The 16,663-nt window shown below is 41.6% G+C and overlaps 1 protein-coding gene across 2 annotated transcripts in view; it reads left to right on the top strand.

Moving 5' to 3' along the window:
* Positions 1-16,663, top strand: part of XRN2 (5'-3' exoribonuclease 2) — a 79,519-nt gene that overhangs the window by 17,818 nt on the left and 45,038 nt on the right. For both annotated transcript variants that reach the window (XM_024750783.1, XM_024750784.1), the window contains exons 4-15: positions 1,300-1,411; positions 2,930-2,988; positions 3,065-3,154; positions 4,129-4,201; positions 4,341-4,391; positions 4,873-5,030; positions 6,386-6,460; positions 6,547-6,680; positions 6,780-6,837; positions 6,921-7,028; positions 11,738-11,782; positions 13,458-13,589. In XM_024750783.1, coding sequence (XP_024606551.1) covers positions 1,300-1,411; positions 2,930-2,988; positions 3,065-3,154; positions 4,129-4,201; positions 4,341-4,391; positions 4,873-5,030; positions 6,386-6,460; positions 6,547-6,680; positions 6,780-6,837; positions 6,921-7,028; positions 11,738-11,782; positions 13,458-13,589 — 1,095 coding nt within the window. The remainder of the gene's footprint in view (positions 1-1,299; positions 1,412-2,929; positions 2,989-3,064; positions 3,155-4,128; positions 4,202-4,340; positions 4,392-4,872; positions 5,031-6,385; positions 6,461-6,546; positions 6,681-6,779; positions 6,838-6,920; positions 7,029-11,737; positions 11,783-13,457; positions 13,590-16,663) is intronic.

Genomic DNA, 16,663 nt, shown 5'->3' with positions numbered 1-16,663 from the left:
GGCTTTTATCCTATATGCAGTGAGTAGTCATCACAGTAACTTCGGTGGGGACTAGCTTATAATAATACCAAGTGGTTTCAGTTATAAATGACCAGCAAACTGTATATCAGGGTTCAAGGAAAGTTAGGGTAAATCATAACCCTAAATTTATTTAGCCATATACACATTGATTCCCTTTCTTCTAGATTTAGTAATTTTGGTGGCTAATGAAATAATTTTGAAAATCTGGAAAACTTGGGTCCAAGAAGCTTAACTTTTCTGTGAGATACTGTTTACTCAAAGAAAAATCTTAAGCTACCTGAAAACTTAAGTTGCAGTTAAAGTGTAGTGAGGAATAAAGGGAACAGGAATATGTCCTATTTGGAGCAGATTGCAGTTCGCATTAGCTAAGTTTCTTGAAGAAGCTCTTTCACTGTACTCCGTTGTGCGCTTCTGCTGAATCAGGTCTAAGTTATATGCACACGCGTATGTGTATGTACACGCTCTTGTCTATAACTCATGTTTTGTTAAAATATAAATGTAGATCATAGAACCTAAAAGAGTTAGATTAGGTGGTCTCATTTTACAGGAAAGGGAACTGTTTAAAGAGAATATGAAATAACTTATTTCATGTAGGCAGGATACTTGAGAGTCCCTTCCAGCCCCAAACCCAGTTCAGTAACTGCAAAACCTTGCAGTTCACTTCACTTCATTCAGGCTTACCCAGTGATTGTAAGTTACATTTGGTTCGAGTGATTTAAGAATACTTTTGATTAAAACCTTGCTCCTTTTCTACCTGCTGTGCCTTATTATAGACACAGAGTGATAATTATGAACCTTATTGTGGGAAATACAAAAAGGCTTTTAAGGTCTTGTGAATCCCATTTGGAGACCATCCTTCCTTTTAGTCGTGGACAAAGGGAAGGTCTTCCTGATCCTAGTTCTGTAGAAACCACTCACTTGCTGTGTGCTGAGTCTTTTGAGTAAAGTGAGTTTTCCGTCTGAGGTGCCTGAAAGCGTCGTAACCCAGTGGAACTGGCCTTGGGGCATGGACCCTGCAGTATTAAGTGCTGTGGCCTCATAGGATGTTTGTCTTTTTGACATGTCACTCACTCACCTAAGTTCAGCGTTCAAGGTTCTTGGTCCAAATATAAGCTCCCAGGATCTACTGTCTGTCATGAAAGGATTGTTTGGACATATTGCTTAACTTTTCCATTTTAGCGTACTATTTTTGTAAGACTAACTGATTCAAAATAATGTACAGATTTACTTACGAATGTTTGGAACAGTATTATGTCACTATGAAATACCTGTTTTCAGGCACCACGCGCTAAAATGAACCAGCAGCGTTCAAGGAGGTTCCGAGCATCCAAAGAAGGAATGGAAGCAGCAGTAGAGAAGCAGCGAGTCAAGGAAGAAATACTGGCAAAAGGTAAAGAACATGCATCTTGAGGTTGGACTTATCAGATGTATGCAGACGGGGGTGTAGGGGTGGAGACTTCTCCGTACAAATAGGTACGGTTTTAATTTAATCAGGACCCCAGGATAGCCAAGGGAAATTGACGTTCACTGTTGAGGAAAAGTAGTTAATAGAATCATTTATTCCATTAATAAGCTTGTTCATTTCCAAACTCTATAGTAAACGGGAAACTTGGGAATAAAAGGAGGGAATTCTGGTAGGGAGAGCAAATTGTCAACTTCTGTCAGGGCGAGTGCAGCCCTTCAGCTCACTTTATAGATCTGTAAACTAGAAACACATGAAGAGTGCTTCTTACTTCCTTTTCCTCTGGGGGCTGTTAGGAAGCTACAGTTGTGTAAGCATTTTCCTCAAGTCAGTCTTGGTGGCATGCTTGCTGCTTCTCCCTAGAACTCAGGTCTGGATGAGGAGGCCTGGGATGATGGGACCATGTTTCCAGGCTTTCCCTGAGTCATGCACACTCTCACTTTGGGTTGAGGCAGCAGGCACCGAGGTAGTGAGGTGCCCAGGCCTCCCTCAGTTCAGGGAGGGGGTTGTGGGGTGGAATGTGGTCATCTTGGCAGTTCCTCAAAGCCCTGATGGGTCCAGAGGTGAGAGTTGGCTGAGGGTCATAGAGGAGGACGACCAGGGCCCTGACGCCCCGGGACCGCTTCTTCCAAGATGCCTGTGGGTGTGGTGCAGTGCAGGGCGGTGCTGGCAGGGTGGCTTGTTTGGTGTTTTGTTCCATGAGGCAAAATGATAGACCAGGAAAGCCACGGTTATTGGTTCAGGATGTTGCATTTGGCAAGTGGAAAAAGAGACATAGTGTAGTTGGCCGAGGCTTATAATTACACTGCCTTAATGTTATTTTAATTTGCTGGAAGTGTGCAAGTATGTATTTTAGCTGCAGCTTGGAATTAATACTCTAAAACCTGTTTATATTTATAACAGGCTGTCTTTGCTTTTAGAGATGTCTTCTTTCTTGAAGATGTTATAAAATATATTTGTGTCTTGAGAAAAAGCTAATCAGTGATATAGAGGAAAAAATAGGATTTCTAAATCCCTCTAGGTGATACAAAGCTGTGATAAATTCAGCATTTTAACTTTGTTTTTCTAAGGCCCCTTCATCTTCAGAACTGTTAGTAGGATCAGAGCCCCTAACCTCTCTGTGTGTGTGTGTGTGTGTGTGTGTGTGTGTGTGTGTGTGTGTTCTTTTGCCAGGGGCATTAGGAAGAATGTCATAATTTTTGTATTTTTATGTAACAATATAGTATCTTCTGTGTACCATGTATTGTTTGACAGTCATGTTAAAGCTTACTTTAAATTTGAGGGGAGGAATCTTATTTTCTTCGGAAAGGGGGATCATTGTTCCTCAGGTGACAATACTTCTCCTTCTTTTGTATTTCAACTTATTGTTTTTGTTGTTCTGGCCTAATATCGAATAGTTACCTCACTGTTTATGGGGAGAACAAAGCATTGCCCCTTTTTCTCTAGGTGGCTTTCTTCCTCCAGAAGAAATAAAGGAAAGATTTGACAGCAACTGCATTACACCAGTAAGTAGTCTCATACTTTGCTAGTTATTGCTAACTCTTAAATGATAGGTTAATTTATTTCCTTCTATCATTTTAGGGAACTGAGTTCATGGACAATCTTGCTAAATGCCTTCGCTATTACATAGCTGATCGTTTAAATAATGACCCAGGGTGGAAAAATTTGACAGTAAGTTTCATATTTTCGTACTTTAAAAAGATTAGGGTGGGGCTTCCCTGGTGGCGCAGTGGTTGAGAGTCCGCCTGCCGATGCAGGGGACATGGGTTCGTGCCCCGGTCCGGGAAGATCCCACATGCGCAGAGTGGCTGGGCCCGTGAGCCATGGCTGCTGAGCCTGCGCGTCCGGAGCCTGTGCTCCGCAACGGGAGAGGCCACGACAGTGAGAGGCCCGTGTACCGCAAAAAAAAAAAATAAAGATTAGGGTGGCGATTTGAGGCTGTCCTTTGATACGACTGATATTATTTGTCCTTTTCCCCCCATAAAATACTGGTTGGTTGTTAGAGGAAGGAGAAGCTTCCAGGGTTATTAGAAATGGGGTGCCTTGCATGGTCTAGTTAGAGACAGCTGATTTTCTCTCAGTGCCAATTTTGTACTCTTACCATCACTGCGAAGCCATAAGATGGGACTCATGATTTAAAATACATATATATGAAAGTCATTTCTGTTATTAGAAATCAAAATACAGCAAGATTAAAGTCATGGGACTGCCTCTAAAGAAAATTCTCCTGAGAATTTAAGCAAAACTTTTATATAATAGAAATTATAATAAGCTTGTTTCCCTATTAATTAGATATGGTACATTATATTTAATGGATATCTCTTACTGATTACTCTCAGGGCTTATATCGTTCGATGCTGTATACTTGAGTAGCAGTGAGAAGAGTAGAAACTTGTGAACTGAATCTGTTTTTCGAATGGCTAAGTTTGACACAAACATTTCATTTTTTTTCTATTCCAAGTAGTAAGTTAACCAATGAAATAATTTTGATGTTTAACACATGCACACCTAATTAAGAAAAATTTCTAATTAATAACACTGTCTTAATAGAATTATCCCAGTTTATTTTAAGACATTCAATTCTGTTGATTTTTGTGCTAGAAAACTGGGGGTGAGCTACAAATGTTAAAAACTGTTTTTTATAGGTTATTTTATCTGATGCTAGTGCTCCTGGTGAAGGGGAACATAAAATCATGGATTACATTAGAAGACAAAGAGGTAAAATTCACTTCTAAATATTTGATTATATGTTCCATTTTAAAAAAGACAAGCCATTGTATAGAAAATATTTGGTAAAATGTGATATTCCTATAGTATAAAATATATTTACTTCAATATATATTTCCCTTCTCTCTAGCCCAGCCTAACCACGACCCAAACACTCATCATTGCTTATGTGGAGCAGATGGTAAGTTTCTTCTTTGGGATCTGAGTCTCTTGGATTAAACATAGCAAGTTGATGGGTTGGTGTGTAGTAATGGATTATTTGTGGTTGCCTGGAAATTCTAAAATGCCTTGCTTATTTTATGTGTGAGGGGGAACTAGTATAGAGTTGTTGTTCAATCTGTGATTAACATTCACCTATCTAGAATTTTTTTGTTGTTGTTACATTTTTTGAACTTTTTAATATGGCCGCACATATCTTTAAAATGGAATGTTTCCAAGTGTCGACTCCTGAGTGGTAGTTAGATTCTAGGCCCACATTTCTGTAGGAGATCTTGTTGGCCTCTAGGAAGTTTTAGGCTTTTTGGCTTTGCTGCCTCTATGTGCTCATTTGGGCTTTTCTTTGCGTTGGTGTCTTGTGTTATGATAATGTCTTGCCTTTGGTTATGGGGTAAGGGTCTTCTAGGGTGCTCACTGTTTGCTGTTTCGTTGTTGTTGATTGATAGCTGATCTCATTATGCTCGGCCTTGCTACACATGAGCCCAACTTTACCATTATCAGAGAAGAATTCAAACCAAACAAACCCAAACCCTGTGGTCTTTGTAATCAGTTCGGACATGAGGTCAAAGACTGTGAAGGTTTGCCAAGAGAAAAGAAGGGAAAGGTAAGAACTTCGAGGTGGTAGTAGCCTCATTTAAAATTTCTTAATTTTATTTTTTATTGTGATAAAATATTGATATATATCAACACAACAGAAAATACACCTTTTTAACCACGTTTAAATGTACAGTGCGATGGCATTAAGTATATCTAGGTTGCCTCATTTTAAAAATGGATAAAGAGAAGACAGTGGTTGATTAGATTTTTACCTACCTGCTCCGTTACCCCTCATAGAGGTGTATCTTTCGAAGCTCTTTAAAGTAAACACAAATTAACAACCACGCATGAACTCATCCTTTCTACTCCCCACTTTCCTAACACAGCTTATAATCTACATGAGGCTGAGGTCATATAGGTAATAATGCCCATTGCACTTGATTTGTTTGTAGAAGTTATTTGTCTCAAATGGTTATTCTTCTTAAAAGGAACTATAAATCAGGTATGTTAAACTTCTTGGTATTTCTTTAACGGCATATGTATTTTATTTTATTTATTTAGTTAAAAAAATTATTTTATTTATTTATTTTTTGGCTGTGTCGGGTCTTAGTTGCGGCACACGGGATTTTTCTGTTGCGGCGCGGGCTCTTCGTTGCAGCACTTGGGCTTCTCTGTAGTTGTGGCATGTGGGCTCTGTGGTTTGCAGCATGCAGGCTCTCTAGTTGAGGCGCGCAGGCTCAGTTTCTCTGCGGCATGTGGGATCTTAGTTTCCCGCCCAGGGATTGAACCCGCGTCCCCCGCATTGGGAGGCAGATTCTTTACCACTGGACCACCAGGGAAGTCCCCTTGGTACTTTTAAGTTACTCCTAGTTTCTACATATTCTGGGTTCCCTTGATTATATCCATTCTCCTTTAAAGGGGTTTCTGTTTTAAGAATATGGTACCTCTTTAAAAGACATGTTGAGTGAAAAAAGCAGGTAAGAAGTATACGTATTCACAGAGAAGGATGAGGCATATACATTAAAATGTTAATATTGGTTGGGTGAAGGTCAGGGTTTGGCAAACTGCAGCTCTCCAGATTTGACGTATGAGCTAAGAGGGTTTTTTTTCGTTTTTTCAAGACTTGTAAAAACAAAACAAAACATGAAAGAATATGCAGCAGAGACCATATACGTCCCGCTCCCCAGGCTAAAATATTTAGTGTCTGGCCCTTCGCAAAAAACGTTGGCCAATCCCTGGTCTAGGTCTGATTGAGGTTAGGGGTAATTTTTATTTTTAAAATGGTTTGGTGAGTTCTTTTTTATTTAATACTTGTAATATTAAAGTGAGTCTTGCTTTAGAAAAAGCCATAATGTTTGTGTGGGTGGAGAAAATTCCAGGGTTCAGAGTAGATGTGTTGAGTCTTCATCCCCTTTCTTGCAGCACGATGAACTGGCGGACAGTCTTCCTTGTGCAGAAGGAGAGTTTATCTTCCTTCGCCTCAGTGTTCTTCGTGAGGTATGTAGCAGTGACTCTTGGCATCGGGCCACTAAACCAGGGTGCCTTTTCATGGCTTTAATGGCAACGTTCCTTCTTGGTTGCAGTATTTGGAAAGAGAGCTCACCATGGCCAGCCTGCCATTCACATTTGATGTTGAGAGGAGCATTGATGACTGGGTCTTCATGTGCTTCTTTGTGGGAAATGACTTCCTTCCTCACCTGCCGTCCTTAGAGATTAGGTATGTGTGTTTGTGTCGGTCTTCAAACTGTTGTCTTAGCCTTCTTGCCTTTACAGTGCACGCTGGTCCTAACACATGATGTTTGTTTCCTGGTGGCAGGGAAGGTGCAATTGACCGCTTGGTTAACATATACAAAAATGTGGTACACAAAACTGGGGTAAGTTCACTCTTGAATAATTTCAAAACAGAAGTATTTGCTTTTATAAGAAGATCATTTTACATGTATTTTATCACTTACAGGGTTACCTTACAGAAAGTGGTTATGTCAATCTGCAGAGAGTACAGATGATCATGTTAGCAGTTGGTGAAGTTGAGGATAGCATTTTTAAAAAGAGAAAGGATGATGAGGTAAAGTGTTTCTATTGCAGTAGCTAAATTGCTCCTGTCTCTAATAGGCTGTGATGATCCTGTGATTGTCCTTTTAACCTCTTTGAGTGCGCTGTTAAATCACTGTAGTGTATCAAACACCAATGTAATCACGAGTGGTCAGTGCTTTGATGATTTTATAAAGGCTGTGATGCTTGCTGTGTGGAACTATGTACTGCACCCTGTGTGAGTTGCATTGCAATTTCTTCTCTCTTAATCTTAATTAAGGTATAAATCCAAACACCTGTCCAATCAATAGGACATGAAATGAGGGTTCCAAAGCTAGAAGAATGCTGGAATTGAACTAGTGTGTTTTATAGGCACTGTTTATGCTCTGGACCTAGGAACTCTGTACTGTGGTGGCAGAGTATCGGGGGTCTGGGTGGGATTACATCAGTCAAGGCAGGTGGTTGCAGCTCTGTGTAAGAAATGTAGACATAAAAGAAGGAAATAAAGTCACAAAGCACCCGGGAATTAGTTACCTGTGATAGGGTGAGTGCTTAGGTGAGAAGTCCAGGTTTCTGGCTGGGGTAGTTGGGAATTTGCTGGTGCCATTCACCAAGGTAGCAAGCCCCAGGCGTAGAGCAGGATGGGGTGGGGATAAGGTAGAAGTGAATTTCGTTTTGGAGGTACTGAGTTTGAGGGGCCACAGGACACCTGAGAGGAGAAAAGTCCGTGAACCAATTAGATGGATATATGTAGAGCGCAGGTCATAAGTCTTTTGAAAGGAGATTTGAGAACTATTGGCATGTGGGAGATACCTCCCATCATGAGTGTGAACTTGATGTCCCTGGAAGCTCATATAGAGTGAAAGTGCCTCCATCAGGAACCTTGAGGAGTGTGGACGTTTAAGGAGAAGGCGGGGCCGGGGGAGGAGGTCCCTAGAGAGAGGAGAAGCCTTCCTGCTGCCTGAGGTGTCAGAGCGGGACGGACAGGCCCCTAGTCTTCAGCCAGGGCTTGAGATGCCCTCGGGAGCTGAGGGCTGGAGGGGCAGCAGCCTGGAGGCAGAGTGGGCTGGAGGATGACCGTGGGGAGTTGCCAGGGAGACCAGCAGTGGGTAAAATGAGCAGAGAGCAAGTGGAGGAGAACGCTTAGAAACTGGTTTTCTACAAGTCACATGGCTCTTGTGAGCAAATAGCAACATATCACTACCTTGCTTCACGATTTCCTAACAGGTTCAAACATGTCATTGTCTCTGACAAGATTTTATGTTCTCTTCAATTTTGTGTACTGTAGTTAGGGGCCTCTTCTTTAGAACTTTGGGTACCATTTTGTGTAACAGTGAGTGGACTGTAGGCATTCTTTCAAAGCCTTTGGTATTTGATAATCTTCACATGTAAAATTCAGATAACTAACTTTGGGATATCAAATGTCTACCAGAACAGCCGTTTTTAACTAAGTCTTCAACAATTACAGTGGCTCCACTTGAACTGCTGCCATTTTGCTTAAGGAATAAGCTATATATACTGTGTACTACTTGGTGTAAAAATCTCATGTTAGACAAGTCCTTTGAGGTGGCTTTAGCAGATTCTGTACTATTAAATATTGATGGTATTTGGCATTAGAATTGGATGTATAGGATTTGATAGACTCCAAAGTGCTTCAGATTTAAGTATGTCGTGTGGTTTCCAGCTGGCCTGGCAGAGAGGGCGTTTTACAGCTTTGGATCTTTTTTGGTGTCCTTGACATCATATGATGTCTGTTAGCATGGTTGGGCATTGGGGAAATTAATGAACCCTCGGAAATTCAATATAAAAGTGTCTGGCTCACTTGGTGGGGAAGTATCTGGGGAATTCAATATAAAAGTATCTAGGGAAGTGTGTCCACGGCTTTTGCCAGATTTCCAGAGGAATTCATAGCACACAAAAAGATTAAAGATCAGTAAGGTCCGTCCAGGTGGACTTGTTCTGCTTACGCAGCCACGTCCCTTAAAAATAGCAAAATAGGGGCTTCCCTGGTGGCACAGTCGTTGAGAGTCTGCCTGCCGATGCAGGGGACACGGGTTCGTGCCCTGGTCCGGGAAGATCCCACATGCTGCAGAGCGGCTGGGCCCTTGAGCCACGGCCACTGGGCCTCTGCGTCAGGAGCCTGTGCTCCGCAGCAGGAGAGGCCACAACAGTGAGAGGCCCGCATACCGCAAAAAAAAATAGATGTAACAACTGCATATCTTATTGGGTCTAAACATACCTAATGAAACAATAAGAAGAGATTTTCAAAGCATTTGGCTCTGGCTTTGGTTCATTTTCTTCTTCGGGCACCTCTGTGTATGCCCAGCAAGAAGTCAGGAGTAGGTGCTCATCGTACAAATCCTGCCAGGGGAAGTTTCAGACAAATTCAGTATGCCAAGCTGGAGCAGGAAGGTTTCATTAAAAAAAAGTTGTCATCAAAAAAAAAAAAAAAAAAAAAAAAAAAAATAGCAAAATAGATAGTAGAATAGGAATACATCAATATTTGTTATTAAAATTGAACAGTTAGGTCAGAAATGTATAGTTTTTATTTAATGAGTTTTGATGTTTGCCTTTCATCTTGCAAATGTTCATTTATTCAGCAAATATTTCTTGTTTACCGTGTGTCAGGTAGTATTCTGAGCGTTACTGATACAACAAAAAATGAAGCAAAAAAGCAGACGAAATTTCTGACCTCATGGAGCTAACATTCTTCCGGTGGAAATGGACAATCAACACAAAAACAAAGTGTAGTGTGCAGGGTGTTAGAGAGTGCTAAGTGCCATGAAGGAAACTAAAGCAGGGCAGGAAGTGCCTGGGGAGGTTGCAACCCTAGAAAAGGTGGCTGGAGAAGGCCTCACTGACGGATGGCTTTGAGGAAAGACCTGAAGGATGTGAGGGAGTGAGCCAGGCAGATGTGTGCGGAAAGAACATTTCAGACAGGGAACAGTCCGTGCGAAGGCTCTAGGGCAGGAGCATACGCAGGATGTTTAGAACAGCGAGGAGCCAGGAGCCACTGTGGTGGGAGCAGAGGAAGCAAAGGGAAGCGAGTAGAAGAGGTCAGAAAGACGATGGATCTGGTAGAGCCCTCTAGGTCACTGACAGGACTTCAGCTTTCAGTCTGCATCATTTAAGCATAAAAGTGACAAAGATCTGACACATACTGTAAAGCCGTCACTGTGGCTGCTGTATGGAGGTAAAGGCAGAAGCAGTGAGCCCAGTTAAGAGGCTCCTTTGCAGTAATCCAGGGGAGCCAGCATGGTGGCAGTGAAGGTGAGAATAGGTGGCTGGATTCTGAACGTATGTTGAAGCAGGAACCAATGGGGGATGAAATCCTAGGTGTGAGAGAAGGAAAGGTGTCAAGAATGACTCTAAGGCATTTTTTTCTGAGCAGATGAAAGACGGTCTGGTCTGAGCAGCTGTGATGAGAAGACTGGGAGGTGCAGGGCTGGGGGTGGGGTTCTGTTTTGGACACGTCAAGCTTGAGACGTGAGGGTGGGGGTGTTGAGTTGGGAGAGGCTCTGGCTGGAGAGTCATGAGACGAGAGGATTCCTTCTGTGAGCGCAAGGAAGTGGGGAGGTCCAAGTATCGGGCCCGGAGGGGCACCAGCGTTACAGGGACAGCGTGGGGGCTGGGAGGCTGTTGAGTGAAGGCAGCAGCAGGAGTGAAAGAACCAGGTGAGTGTGGTGTCCTGGCAGCCCAGTGCAGAGGGCACCATTCCAGAAGGAGGAGTCGTGGTCAGATAAGAGACGTTTCCTTAACAACAGGGGCAAAGCTTCATCAGAGAAGTGGGTGGTGTTCATGTCTTAGGAGGTTTTCAGGAGTAGGTCCCCATGTATCCAGCATTCAGCCCCTCCTGCAGAAAGCACAAAGCTCACATCTCGTTAGGTGTCCTGTTGTGGGTGGAAGTGCTGCGAGTAGGGTGACAGTATAGTACCTGCCGTGGTCACCTTAGCTGTCGTTTCAGTGCCTGGACACTCAACAGAAATGCAGGCGTGGGAGGAGTGCTTTCTGGGGAAAGGGGGCCTTTGAGTGGCTCACTTGGGGGAGCCACTAGTTGAAACTATGGCTACATTTTGAAAATGAGTGGAGGGAAGAATCAAGGCAGACTGGACACTTTCCTGTGAATTTAACTGGCCCAGAATAAACAGTATAGACATCTGAATTTTCTTCCTTCTTTCATTAGGTCGACTTATTGCAATCTTGGTGGGTAGTGTTTGCATAGAGCCCCACTGCTCTCTTTACCCACTTGTGCCACACATGTGACAGTGCTAGAAACTGTCCAGCCCTTTTTAGGCAATAGAGGCCCATTATTAAATTGTCGTGTTGATTTTTAAAAATTGTCATCTTCATTATTAACTATCTTCAGCTACAGCTTAAAAAATTGTTTTCTTACTTATGTGTATCTTCTCCATTATTGGCAGCCTGTTCACTCCAGGGAAAAACCAAGGGTCCTTGTCATGACTCTTGCATTCTTTCCTGAAATGATGTTAAAAACTACCTGAAAAAAAATTTGAGGAACATTTTAAATTGTATCTAAACTCAATTTAGAATGCTCTCTATCCATCTGCAGTTCTGATAAGCAGCACTTTGAACATACAGTCCATTGCCTGGTTTAATTATGTACCTAGGTTTCTGGGGTCTTCCTTTAAAACTTTAATTGTCTCCCGAATCATTCCTGGTAATGTTTAACTCTTACATTTTTGTGTAATTATTTGACAGAATATGTGGATTTTATACTTTTAGGACAGTTTTAGAAGACGACAGAAAGAAAAAAGAAAGAGAATGAAGGTGAGTTTTAGCTAATATCATAAGACTGGCAATGGTATCAGTTTACGATTTGGGAGGAAGATGTTCATTACAATAGCTCTTTATTCCTTACGGGCTGGGAGTTGGTTAGGGACGTGGCGCCCACCCAGCTGCCTTCCTGCCTGGTATTGATTTTAAAGAAGTCCTTTCTAAGCTCTCTGGAGTCTGAAGGGAAACACTTGATGGGCAGGAGGGGGCAGGTTGCATTTAGCTGTTTAAGAGGTTTTTTTTACAATAATCAGATATTGTTTTTGTAATAAAAGCAGTCAACCCTTTGTTTCCCCTTACAAGTCACTATACTCTGTCTATATCTTTGTCAGGTTAATCTTCCTAGAACAAGATACCCATAGCTTTGTTGTTTCTCTGCTCGGAAGTCACCATACTCCTTAGTCCCCTCAGAATCCAGTTCTCTCTCAGTCTGCCTTGCAGAGTGCACCGTGGCCTGGTTGAATTCTGGCCGCCAGCCCTTCCCCTGCTGTCCTCTAAATACACCATGTTGCTCCTGACCCAGAGCCTTGGCCCCCTTTGGCTGCTCCAGAAGATTCCTACTCCAAGCCCCGCACACCTTGCCTTCTCCACGGCCTCCCTTGCTGCCTCTGCTTGTGGTCCAGGTTGAGCAGTCCTTTCCTTTATCTCTGGTGAATGTTGTCTTCCTTCCTGGATTTTAAATTCATGGAGTTGAGGGACTGCCTCTTATTATCATATTTTATTGGATTTGAGCAATTTCAGGAACCTAGAAGGGAGTAGAGTAATTTATTGTTGCAGGTAGTTGCAAACCACTTAGATTGGGAGGAGCATATTTGGTTTCTACTTTATTTTTTTTCCTTTTTTTAATTAATTAAAAAAATCGAGGTATATTTGATGTATAATATTATATAATCAGGTGATTAGAGTATATTATGTACAGTATAGTATATATAATAGTGATTCACACTTTTTAAAGGTTATATTCTATTTACAGTTATTATAAAATATTGGCCATATTCCCTGTGTTGTACATTATATCCTTGTAGCTTATTTATTTTATATATAATAGTTTGTACCATATATTATTATTTCCTTTCAGTCAATGTCTGTTTTTAAAACATCTGTTTATCAGTCAGCCACAACCGTCACCTAGTATAGCTATAGCTATAGTATAGCTGTAATTAATTGGCAATAAAGAGTTAAATTCTAGCAAGGTGAAGGGTAAATAAAAGCTGTATTTCCTGAGTAGAAGTCAAACTCTTGACTTATTTTTTTTACCGTTAAGGTAAATGTTATAGTTATTTATTATTTGTTATTTTTATTTGCCTATAATTACGTCTTGAATGTGTTCAGAAATTGTAAGTAAATGTAGTAGAACAGCCTAATGAGACTTGAACAGTTCCACAGAGTGGAACTGCAAGTGACGGGCATTCTCAAACTCCACGTGTATATACCAGAACAGTGAATTATATGTACTTTTAGAGCAGAGTTACTATTACAAACGGTTGTTTACAGGGTAAGTTACCATTATATCAAAGTGTAGACAACCCTGTCATGTTAACAGAAATCCATTTCGTCTTTTAAGTGCTTACGGTGGGGACTCTTTCTGTTGCCCTCTTTTCTTCCTGTCATCTAACTGTGTTGTGATTTAATTTTAATTTCTACATTCATTTATTTCCATGTATGTTAGAGAGATCAACCATCTTTCTCTCCTGGTGGAATATTAACCCCTCATGCCCTTGGTTCAAGAAACTCACCAGGATCTCAAGTAGCCCATAATCCGAGACAAGCAGCCTATGAAATGAGGATGCAGAATAACTCTGTAAGTGACTCACTTTTATGTAGCTTTGAAGGGTGGTGACTTATCAGATGCCCCTGTAGTTGTGTGTGAATTTGATCATTTAGCCTGGGGTTGTTTTGTTTGATAGTTTTTCTCAATTTCTTTTGCCTTGAGAGATATTTTTAATTCTATTAAATTCTTTATCAATATGAAAATATCTAAATGATGTGGAAAGAAAGAAAATGCATGTAAATACAGTTGGCTAAGTGGCTGCAGTGTCTCTGTAATGCACATGGGCCACAGTGCTTCCCTCTTCCCCCAAAGGTACAGTGGTGATGGTGCTAGAAGCATGAGGGGACATCCAAATGTCTCACGTCTCTGGCGTGAGAGACAAGGGAGGGTTTTGCTGCCTAATTTCCCCTTTCCTTCCAGGGATCAGTTATGGGCATTTTGCAGAATGGTATTCCTTAGTCTGTTAAATACAGGTACTCCTTACTGCCTGAGCTTCACTCTCCAACTCAGTCATAGAATAGATCCGAGCATGTGTTTTAAGGTAGTTCTCACTACCGAACTCAGAATGGATTTGCCTCATGGTATCCCTCCTTATTTGAACTTTGTAATCCAAGCTGCATGAGCAGATCATTTCAGCCAGCAAGGCTTTACTCTGTCCATTAGCTTCCTGTTGTATTGACAGAAGACCAAGAGCTTAGCACATGGCAAGACAGCAAGCAGGGGTGAGGGAATAGACCATGAACTAACACACACATACAGCAGATAAAGCTATTGCTTATTTCAGGCTAGTAGGCATGAGAGAGAGAGAGTTTTGTAAAGGGAGAAAAGGTACTATGTAAACTTTTACTATGATAGATGCAAGGAAATTGCATAAGTTTGGATATTTAAGTTTTATTTTTCTATTAGTTATCCTATTGATGATAAAATCCCTTTTTATAGGGCAATCCTGTATGTGGAATTTTTGCCATATCAAGAGACTGATTGAATTTATATTCCCATAAATTCACAATTAGAAGTTTTAGGACCTTAGATTTGGAATTTGAGAAATGAGGTTTTGCATCTCCCAAGAGAAGAAGCCTGCCTTTCTATTGTGTTTTTTTTGTTCTGTTTGAGTTTTGTTTTCTTTTTTTAATTTTTATTTTATACTGGAGTATAGTTGATTAACAGTGTTCTGGACTTCCCTGGTGGCGCAGTGGTTAAGAATCCACCTACCAATGCAGGGGACACGGGTTCGAGCCCTGGTCCGGGAAGATCCCACATGCTGCGGAGCAACTAAGCCCGTGCGCCACAATGGCTGAGCCTGTGCTCTAGAGTCCCTGAGCCACAACTACGGAGCCCACGTGCTGCAACTACTGAAGCCCATGCACCTAGAGCCCGTGCTCCACAACAAGAGAAGCCACCGCAATGAGAAGCCCGCTCACTGCAACAAAGAGTGGCCCCCACTCGACGCAACCAGAGAAAACCCGCATGCAGCAATGAATACCCAATGCAGCCAAAATAAATTAGTTAAAAAACAAAACAAAACAAAAAAAACAATGTTCTGTTAGTTTCAGGTGTACAGCAAAATGATTCACTTATATATAGTTGGCCAAAAAGTTCCTTTGGTTTTTAAGTAAAAATAAAAGCACGTTTTTAATTTTCACCAAGAACTTTATTGAGCAACGTTATTCACCGTTTTGTTCCACTACCTTCTGCCATTTTTCAGGCAACTTTATAATTCCATCTTCCCAAAACTTTTTATCTTTTTGAGCAAAGAACTGTTCCAGGTGCCTTTTACAGCCTTCCAGGGAATTGAAATTTTTTCCATTAAGAGAATTTTGTAAAGACCAAAATAAATGGAAATCCACAGGTGCAATGTCTGAAGAGAGCGGATGACTCAGAACTTCCCAGCCAAGTTGTAATAGTTTTTGCCTGGTCATCAAAGAAACATGCGGTCTTGCGTTATCCTGATGGAAGATTATGCATTTTCTGTCTGTTTTCCGGATGCTTTTCGTCAAGTGCTGCTTTCATTTGATCTAATTGGGAGCAGTATATGTTGGAATTAATCGTTTGATTTTCCTGAAGGAGCTCATAATGGAGGACTCCCTTCCAATCCCACCACATACACAACATCACCTTCTTTGGATGAAGACTGGCCTTTGGTGTGGTTGGTGGTGGTTCATTTCACTTGCGCCACAATCTCTTCTGTTCCACATTATTGTACAGTGTCCACTTTTCATCACCCATCACGATTTGTTTTAAAAACGGAACGTTTTCCTCACGTTTCAGTAGAGAATCACATGTGGAAATACAGTCAAGAAGGTTTTTTTCACTTAATTTATGTGGAACCCAAACATCAAAGCGATTCACATAACCAAGCTGGTGCAAATGATTTTCAACGCTTGATTTGGATATTTTGAGTATGTCAGCTATCTCCCGTATGGTATAACATTGACTGTTCTCAGTTAATGTCTCGATTTGATCTCTGTCAACTTCAACTGGTCTACCCGACTGTGGAGCATCGTCCAGCGAGAAATCTCCAGCATGAAACTTCGCAAACCACTTTTGACACATTCGATCAGTCACGGCACCTTCTCCATACGCTGCACAAATCTTTTTTTTGCGTTTCAGTTGTGTTTTTACCTTTCTTGAAATAATAAAGCGTAATATGCCAAAAATGTTGCTTTTTTTCTTCCATCTTCAATATTAAAATGGCTACACAAAAATTCACCAATCTTGATGTTTTTTTTAAAATGCACACTGATGTGACAGCTGTCTCAATACAATCTAAGAAAATTGTTTCGGATTTCCCTGGTGGTCCAGTGGTTAAGAATCTGCTTGCCAGTGCAGGGGACACGGGTTCGATCCCTGGTCCAGGAAGATCCCACATGCTGCGGGGCAGCTAAGCCTGTGCGCCACAACTACTGATCCCACGCTCTAGAGCCCACAAGGTGCAACTACTGAGCTCATGTGCCACAACCGTTGAAGACCACATGCTCTGGGGCCCGCGTGCTGCAACTACTGAAGCCTGCGCGCCTGGAGCCTGTGCTCCGCAACAGGAGAAGCCACTGCAGTGAGAAGCCCACGCACCGCAAAGAAGAGTAGCCCCCACTCGCCGCCAACTA

Source organism: Neophocaena asiaeorientalis, unplaced genomic scaffold (assembly GCF_003031525.2).
Source record: "Neophocaena asiaeorientalis asiaeorientalis breed wild unplaced genomic scaffold, Neophocaena_asiaeorientalis_V1.1 scaffold567, whole genome shotgun sequence".
In the NCBI taxonomy this organism is placed as follows: domain Eukaryota; kingdom Metazoa; phylum Chordata; class Mammalia; order Artiodactyla; family Phocoenidae; genus Neophocaena; species Neophocaena asiaeorientalis.
This window is presented reverse-complemented; position numbering and strand designations above follow the sequence as displayed.